The sequence below is a fragment of the Mustela putorius genome, unplaced genomic scaffold (genome assembly GCF_011764305.1).
Source record: "Mustela putorius furo isolate JIRA1106 unplaced genomic scaffold, ASM1176430v1.1 tig00003845_pilon_pilon_pilon, whole genome shotgun sequence".
NCBI classification, from domain to species: Eukaryota; Metazoa; Chordata; class Mammalia; order Carnivora; family Mustelidae; genus Mustela; species Mustela putorius.
The window spans coordinates 81,233,313-81,243,131 of record NW_025421998.1 but is presented as its reverse complement, the minus strand read 5'-3'; the positions used below and the strand labels follow the sequence as shown (position 1 = coordinate 81,243,131).

The 9,819-nt window shown below is 35.7% G+C and overlaps 1 protein-coding gene across 1 annotated transcript; it reads right to left on the bottom strand.

Annotated features, from left to right (window-relative positions):
* Positions 1-1,582: 1,582 nt before the first annotated feature.
* Positions 1,583-2,895, bottom strand: LOC123387039 (phosphate carrier protein, mitochondrial-like). Its single transcript, XM_045062947.1, has 2 exons — positions 2,659-2,895; positions 1,583-2,536 (listed from the first exon to the last, which is right to left on the bottom strand). Exons 1-2 carry the CDS (start codon positions 2,842-2,844, stop codon positions 1,637-1,639), a joined length of 1,086 nt encoding a protein of 361 aa, XP_044918882.1. The 5' UTR covers positions 2,845-2,895; the 3' UTR covers positions 1,583-1,636.
* Positions 2,896-9,819: the final 6,924 nt, after the last annotated feature.

Sequence of the window (9,819 nt, the reverse complement as noted above, 5' to 3'; positions counted from 1 at the left end):
GGGCTTTTTTATCCAAAGATTTGGAAAAAGGAACCAATATTTGGGTGTTTTTTGGGCATCTGAAAGGAAGGAATAAAATTGCCTTACTAATGTACCACACTGGATTCCGATTTTTCATAAGTGTTACAAACATATGAAATAAACATTAACTTTAATAATAATCAAAGACATACTTATTAAACAAAGAAATACATATTAAATAAAAGATATATATATTAAACATAGTAATAAAACTTTATTTCACAAATATCAAATTTGCAGGAAAACTAGTCTTGTAATATCAAGTATTGACAAGTGTCTGGAGAAATAATTCACATATTACTGTTGACAGCACAACTGTAAATCAGCAGCTAATAAAATTCATATCTATACCTAAATATGAGACTAAGCAATTCTTCAATGCATGTAGATGCTGGTTTATTTTCTGCATGTGAAAAAGGAGATATTTTACAAAACTTCTTTTTATAGTCCTCTTTGGAAACAAATGAAGGCCCATGTAGTGGAATGGTCAGTTACAGAACAGAGAGGATGGAAAACTGTATCATGGTTAAAATTAATGTATTAGATACATGCATATCTATTTAAACAGAACACAGAAATATAATGTTGAGTAAATCATTTGCCAAAACATATGAAGAATTAAACTAATTATGAAATTTCAAAACACATGAATAATGTTTATTATGTCAAAGAATTCATATATGTGAACATAGGTTAAAGTATAGACATAATAGTCTTTTTTTTTTTAAAGATTTTATTTATCCATTGGACAGTCAGTAGTAGACACAAGTAGGCTGAGAGGCATGCAGAGAGGAAGGGAAGCAGGCTCCCCACTGAGCAGAGAGCCCGACGCGGGGCTCGATCCCAGGACCCCGGGATCATGACCCGAGCCGAAGGCAGAGGCTTTAACCCACTGAGCCACCCAGGCGCCCCCTAAACATAATAGTCTTTAAAGGTATACAATAAATTCATGCTAGTTTCTCCTGCGCTGGTCAAAGTGTCTTTGACTATATTTATTCTGACTAATTGGTTTAGGAGAATCTTAAATTATTTTTTAAGTCTAAAACCCCAATGTTAAAATGCTTATCAATCACATCTACTCACTGTTATATTCTTACTACTGTATCACAATATATATGCAATGAATTATTCTTAGGTCCAAGTGTTTTATATCTTAAGAACAGCGAATATCTAAGATTCTATAAGCAATAAATTAGGTAATAGTCAATGATTTTAAATTCATTTTCTTATTTTATCTTTATTTTATCTTTCCATTTTTATTGAAAATTTATAATCTTTATTATGCAATACACTAGCTGTATATATATATTGTGTGTATCTGTGTGTGTGTGTGTGTGTGTGTGTTTTAGAGGTATGTATTAGAAGTAACTACATCTTCACCCATCACTCTTTTCACTCATTATCCATCTCTTACTAATCTTTTTTTTTTTTTTTTTCATGAGCAGTTGGGTTTATTTCAACAGTGGGTCTGAAACTCTCGCCTTTGGCAGGAGTACTACAGTAATTATACCAGGAATAGACAATTTCCTACACTGTCAAATATATAAAAGTTCCTCTTGTACTTTCCTCAACACTGATCAACAAGCAGATTCAGTCCACATTTGCTTTGATCATTCTACTGAGTTAACCCAAGCTTCTTCTTCAGAGACTCTGGCATTTCAGGTGGAGGAGGGCGAGGGAGCCTGAAGTAGACCTTCACAGAGTCATAGATGAACCACTGTAGTGCAGTCAGAGTGCCAATCATGATGATACGGGCAAAGAGTCCCTTCCATACACCTTTAAATCCAAGTCTCTGAAGGACTTGAGAAGCACTGCTACCTTTCTCCTTATTCAACACAGATACCACAGAATCAGCAGGGTGAGAAACAATTGCACAGAACACTCCAGCTATGTAACCTGCCACAAATGTTACAACCAGTTGCTCTGCCTTTGTACATTCACTTCGGGGCTTGGGAACCACAAACTTGTACAATGCTTCAACAGTACGTTCAAAGCAGGCAAATTTCATCATGGTGTATGGTATCTGTCTCATCCAGAGAGGAGCAACGCCCTTGTAGAATGCTTTTAAGCCTTCTTCTTTATACATTTTGGGAGCTGCATCCCTCAAAGTGTTGGCATAACCTGGCTGGGTTTGAATTTGAAACTTAGCAGATTCCATAGGAGCCAGGGCAATGTCAGCAAAGAATTCAGCACTGGCAGAAGAAGCCAAATATAGTGATGTGCACCAGAGATAGGCATTCTCCTCCCCAAGCATGTTGCTATACAAGACTTTGAAAACTTCATAAAAACCAAACTTGCAGAGCCCCTGCATAGAGTAGCCAATGAAAGTTGGAGCCCATCCTTTAGCCAAACCACAAACACCATCCTCTTTCAGTGTAACTGAGAATCCATTAAATATGCCCTTGTACTTCTGGGGGTCCACCTGCATTCGGCATTTCACTAAATCCAGAGGAACGACAGCAGTGTGTGTCAGACCACAACTTAAGACCCCACCAAAGCCACACAGTGCATAAAACTTCATGGAGCCATTGCTGGGTCATAGGGCAGTTCTATTGGTGATTCACAGACCTGTACCCCTGGGGATAAAAATATATGTTTATAAAAAATAAAAAATTAAAAAAAAAAAAAAAAAAAAAACTTCATGGAGCCATATTCGCAACTGTACTCTTCCACAGCGGCTGCTGCCAGATTGCGGGAACGTCGGGGCGGGCCCGGGGGCGCCGCGGGGCTGCTGCGGTGGCCCGTGAGGCCATCGTGTACCAGCTGCAGGTGGGGCGCATTGAAGGGGTTCGCCCGCGCCAGATGCGCCACGGACGAGAACATCTTCTTCCTAAGATGGCAAACACACAACCGCTCCCTCGGAAAGGCTGCGGCTCACAGAGCCATCTCTTACTAATCTTATTAACCAGTATTAAAGATGGAAAATTTAATAAATATATAACTGATCTTTGCATTATTTAGGACAACAAAGCTTTCCTTGGTTTTCAGTGAAGAAATCAAAATCTAACCTTTATAAATCAGTAATACAATTAAAACTGCAGTTTCTATGTTCTCAATTTACTATTGTTTCAGACAGTGTAACTACAAAGAGACAATAATTTCATATTCTAATTCCTCCAGTACAGAAAATGAATAGAGAATCATTCAGAACCATAGAATGTTTAAATATGTAAAGTTAGCCCAAAGAGAGACCTACAACAGTCTACTGATCAAATAGATTTCAGTGCTCTTGATTAGAGAGATTTCAATGTCACCACTATCACCAATAATCCTTTCTATATGCTATATAATTTTGACCTCTATGGTCAAATACCAGGTTAGCACTTAGATTTCACAACTGTACACATAAACTATACAATCAATTATACAATCAATGAGCAAAAATATAGTTAGCATCTGCTTGATTAGAACCACACTAACTTACAGCTGGACTACATGGATATTTCATCTTGTCTCCCAAACAAAATTATTGCCATACTTGCTGGTAACTAAAATAAGAAACTTAATTAACCTCATGATATATTTCAGCCAGTATCACTGAAAGTGTAATACAAAAAATCAAATCCAACTTAAAAAAGTAATCATTTATAAAATGTTAAGCTAAGCAAAACCACTCTCTACATAGAAACATACTTCCTTATCAAACTGTAGTTTATTTACTCTTCAATTACATCCTGTTATAAGCAATAATTTTCTTTATAATAAGACAGTTTAAAAAAAAGAATATTTTGTTGTTTCTCTTCTTGTATCACCTGTTGCTCTTTTATTCTTCTGGTGGACCCTTGACATTCACACATTAATTCTGAAAATTTGCTCTCCAATTTTGGACACCAATGATACATTGTTTATATTCATTGGGTTTCTTCCCAACACCCACCCTCCAAGCATCATACATAAGTCAGGTGCCAAAATTAAATAAATGCATTTTTGGAAAGACAAATAGAATTGTCCACTGAATTACTCCAGTAGCTGGCTGGCTGGCTGCCAATGAGCAAGTCAGAATCAAATCCTTCTCACCACAGGTGGAAGGGCTGCTATGGTCCAGGCTTTCTAGTTATCTATATAATTGCAGCTGACATACAAGAATTAGAATTCAACTTTCCTAGGCAACATTCCTACTCAGACATCCCCTCTATTTTGCAAGACTACTTTTATGGGAAATCCATACATGTGAAGAATGGCAAAGGGTGAGCTCCCAAACCATTATGTCTTAGCCCCACTCCAAGTCAAGTCCAAATTACTAAAAGATGCTGAAAGAGCTAGTAACCACATGCTTCCAGCTGCTGCAGAACTTCCTTTCACAGCACCAGCCTACGCTGTCTTAATTCTTGCATGCTATTTGCTAAATCAATTGCAATAAAATATATATCCAAATCATGGTCTGCCATTTGCTTGGCATCCTGTGAAATGGTGGGTAAAGGTAAGTCTTCCCAGTTTTAAATTCTTAATAGTAGCCTCACCCCAAAAGAGGCCTGTAAAAATCATTTTAAGCCAAAAGGACTAGTGAAATTTTCCAGATGAAATGAAATAACATAAAACTAAAATTGTAAGTATGTCCAAGAGAACAAAGGCAAAATGTATGAAAGTCAAATCAAGCTTTAAATTCTAAGAGCTCTTCTCATTTTAATGTGCAATACTCAGCTTATTACTCAGATTTGCTTTTATGAATAATATTTAGGACATCCATTTTAATCCTCCCATAACAGAATATGCAAAGATTTTGGAATATGAAAAACTTAGATTTGTATCCCAGCTCTGTCACTAATATTTTGGCCTTTTTAAAATCACTTAAGGTTTCTGAATTATTAAATACCTCAGAACAAGGACAATAAGGATAATCTCACAAAGCCATTTTAAGGGTTAAATGAGGTAATATATATGGGATTTCTATATATAGCCACTTCACAAAGATTGGTAGTTTTTCTGCATATTGGAATTAATTAGAGCTAGTTAAACTGTTGTCATCTTATCTCCTATGGTACCTAAAAAAATGAAAATCAAATAGAATTCCTGTGCATTTCTTTTTTCAATACCCATGTGATCTAGCATCTCTGCCAAGGGCACTTTCTGTGTGACAATCTGAATTACTGACCACACAGAAAAAGACTGAATAGTACTAGGGGCCAAATTCCACCATCTGATATGCACTGAAGCTTAGCTCTGAAAAGCAGAACAAGTTAAACTTTCCACAAACTGACAGCAGCATTTTTACATGATTTATGATCTGCCAATACTCCATTTTCCATAAAACTGCTTCTTTACAACTATGTATTCTAGGAATTTTTAATATTAGTTGTCAGATAAGAACTTCCTTTCAGATTTTCTTCATAAGCCTATTTAATGATTCCCTCTTTATATTTAAGAATGGAGTGGTTGAAACAGGGCAGTTTTTTTTTTTTTAATTTGTGTCTCTGAATTTAGAACACAATATTGTATTTACAGTCAAATATATACCTTAATTTATCATCCTTCATTATCTGAAATAATAAAATCAGTTATCTCGCTTTCTAACCACAGTATCATTTAATTCCAACTCTCTCAATCAGTTTCTCTCCATAAATGATTTTTTTGGTCTCACAAAACACCTCAGTATTTTTTCTCCACCTATTAGCTCCATGGAAGCTAATTCTCTTCCTTTCCCAGCCTGCATTACATGATCTATTGTTCTTTCGTCAATCACTGAGCAAAAACTTGAGCCTTTGTTCAATTCCACTGTCACTTTTTACCAAGCCTCCATTTAAGCAGATCGGAGATATTCTACAACCCTGGAAGCCAACTCCTTTGAACCCCAATGGTACCTACAAGGGCCTGTTGGCATTTCACTCTCCCAGTTCTCTAAAGATTGTTTTAAATTCATATCATGGAGAATTCCAAATATATACAAAGTAAATCACATACCATAGTGAATCCCAACACAACCATCATCCGCATTAACAAACATCACTCATCTGCCATGTTTGTTTCTTTTAAAATTTTCACTCAGCAGGCCCCCACTTCTCAGTTCTTTAAATGAAATTTCCATATATAAAAAAACACAAATCTTAAGAGTCCAATTTTCATAAATGATATCCATGTATTCCACACCCCAATCAAGATATAGATTTATTTCAGAACAAAAAATTCTCTCATGTCCCTTCCTACTGAATCCCCTTTCTACAGAGGTAACCAGTGTTCTGATTTTTTTTTCCCCACCACAGATTAGTTTTACAAATATTAGATCAGGTTAGTTTTACTAGTTTCCTAATAAAAGACTAGTTTCTTTCAATTAGCATTATAACTGTTAGATTCATCTGTATTGTTGCCTATTTGTTCATTCCCTTTTATTATAGTTGTTTCTTTTCTTTTTTTAAGATTCCATTCATTTATTTGACAGAGAGAGAGAGAGCACAAGCAGGGAGAGGAGCAGAGGGAGAAGCAGACTCCCTGCCGAACAGGGAGCCAGATACAGAGCTAGATCCCAAGACCCTGGGATCATGATCTGAGCCAAAAGCTGATGCCTAACCAACTGAGCCACCCAGATGCCCCTATTATAGATCTTTCATTTAATAAATATACTACAATTTTTTTAAACATTCTTCCATTGATGGCATTTAAGTCGTTTCTAATATGTAGCTATTACAAATAAAGCTGCTATAAACATTCTTGTACAAGTCTTTTGGTGGACATGTGCATTTATCTTCCTGAGGTAAATATGTACAAGTGGAATGGCTTGGTCAAAAAGTAGGCATATGTTTAATTGCTTCCCTAATCTGACTACATGTAAAGACAAAAAATGACTCTATTTTCAGCAGAACAGTGAGAGTCTGTGGCATGATCTGGCAATAAAAATACACAAAACATATCCACTGTATACTCCCAATCAAACACTTATAAGAGGCGAAGATCTGAAAGTCTGACCATCTCTGTGATACTTTAGCACTTTTTTGCCAAACCAATGAAAAACATAAGGTTGGCTGGTTGTTCCTAATGTCACTGAACAAAGTGGGGAACAAGAAAATAAGCTCAGAAATCCAAACTCCCAGCCCAAGCACTGCACGAATGACCTAACAGCTTCTTTATCTGCCTTGAAAGAGACTGTTTATTTCCTCTGGCCACAGAGCTGAGATGTATGAAACCCAAACATTAGAAAATCATCGTCTGAGTGTCTGAACTACAACAGAAACTTAATTCCCAGACTCACAGGGTGATAACTGGGAAAGAATGAGATCCTAAAAGTTAGAATGGGCATGGCTTTATTATTGTTTATTTATAGTAGTTCTTGAAATCAAGTAATGTAAGTCCTCCAACTTTTGGTCTTCTTTTTCAAAATTATTTAGACACTTCTTAGTGTTTTGCACATCCAGATAAATTCAGTATTATTTTGTCAGTTTCTTCAAAAAAAAAAAAAAGCAGCAGCAGCCTTCTGTGATCATAATTTACATTATGTTGAATCCATTGAAAAATGTGGGGGCAATTGGTAATGTAAAAATATCAAATCTCCCAATTCATAAAAATTATAAAACTCTGCATTATAGAATTATAAGTTTCCTGAGCAAGGTGTTATCATTTCTGTATAGTTTTTGCATGACTTTTCTCAAATTTATTCCTAAGTGGGCTTTCTTGATACCACACTACTTTTATTAAATTTTATTTATATTTATTTAAATTTCATTTTTATATTGCTGTTAAAATTTTTAAAATACAGTATTATTTTTTGCCTGATTAGTCCGCTACACTGATTTTCAGGTAGTTTAGTGTATTAGTTTGCATGGGATGCCATACCAAAAAAACTGAAATTCCTGTGGCTTAAACCCAGGGATTTATTTCTCATAGTTTTTGAGGCTGTAAAGTCAAGATCAAAGTGCTGGTCAATTTTATTCTCCAAGGATGAAGGCCCTTTTCCTGGCTTGTGGCCACCTGCTTGCTGTGCCCTCATTTGGTGAAGGGAGATGAAGCAAATTTTCTGATGTCTCTTCTTATAAGGGCATTAATCCCACCCTCATAACTTCATCTAAGCCTTATACTTCCCCAAGCCCCATCCCCAATTACCACCACATTGGGGATTAAGGGTTCAATGTATAAATTTTAGGGGGACATAATTCAGTCCATGGCACTTAGCATTTTCTATTAAACAATCATACTTTCCGTAAATAGAAATGCTTTGATTTCATCCTTTCTGATCTTTATGACTTTTATTTCTATTTCTTGTTTTATTGCAATTGCTAGAACCTCCAATACAATGTTGAATAGAGTTGATAAGATGGGTATCCTTGCTTTGTTTCTGACATAAAGAGCATTTGATTCCACACAATTTAGGAGACAAACTTTAAAAAAGAAATCTATTATTCTAAAACTCACCCTAATCCATACATATATCTTTATCACCAAGTGATCACATATTCTACTTCATTGAGAAAGTAGAAGCCAATAACAATGAGTTATTGTACTTTATGTCCCACGACTACAAATACATGGGGGTTTTTTGGGAGGGAGGTTACTGTCTTTTCTCCCACTTTCCATTACAATAAGAGGGGTTTCCCTCACACAGTCCAAATTTCCATACCATTCCTTTTCTCAACACTGACTCTTCTGGTAATTCATTCTATTTCGGTGTCTTCCTTTCTGCTGATGATTTAACATCAAAATCTTCAATTATCCCTTCCCCAATATTTCATAAACAAGAATAAGGAAATCATTTCAATTTGTTCCCCTTCAGATCTTTTCTATATTTTTCTTGCCAATAACATTCAGATTTCTTCAAAATGACACCAATATTCATATTACTCTCTCACCTTCTGCTTACCTCTCCAGACCTGTGTTTGTAATTATTTGCTAAATCTACAATTAGTTCTAATGTACCTCAGCCATAATCTCATTTAAATTGAATTAACCATTTTTATCCAAACTAGTTCCTCTAGCTACTCCGTAACTCAAGTATTCAAAATTACCCTGGTATTTCCCTTCTTACTCAACCCCTTCCCCATGTTCAAAAAAATCACTAATCATTGTAATGATACCTCATAAATATCTTTCAATTTCCTTCTAATTATTTGACTCTATACTATATTCTCTAGTACACATTACCAGGAAAAAAAAAAGTAATTTAATTAGTCTCCTCTCTTCCAGGATTATCTCCTGCAATAAGAGTCTAGGTGCCTACTCATAAATCTATTCTCCATTTCCTGTTTTATGCCATAACCTCACTTTTTCTCACTTTTCTCATGGCCATTTGTCTATTCTCCCATTCCACTTGAGAGATCATGTGACAAATTTCTGGCCAATATGAGTAAGAAAACATTATAGGAAAGCTTCTAGGAAGTCTTGCTAATAAAAGGTTTACTCTTCTTCAATGATGCTTCAAAGGAGGTTATATTGGCAAGAATTTCAATAGCCATCTCTTGATTAGGACATCAAGAACCAGGGATGCCTGGGTGGCTCAATTGGTTAAGCATCCAATTCCTGATTTTGGCTCAGGCCATGATCTCAGAGTCTGGAATAGGGCTCTGTGATCAGCAGGGAGTCTGCTTGAGATTCTCTCTCTCCATCTCTCTCTGCCCCTTCCTCTCTCCTTCTTCTTTTCTCTCTCTCTCTCAAATAAATACGTCTTAAAAAAAAAAAAATGGGAAACATACTGCAGCCTGCCAGACTAAGAAGTTGTAGACTGGGTCTCTGCAGTTTTAACAAAGTTCCCATAAAAACTCTGCAATAAAATGGTTTAAAATTAAAAAAAATAAAAATCTGTGAGACATATATACATATATTTTTTTCTATTGTGTGTGTATATAAATATACACATATATGTATATACACATATATGTG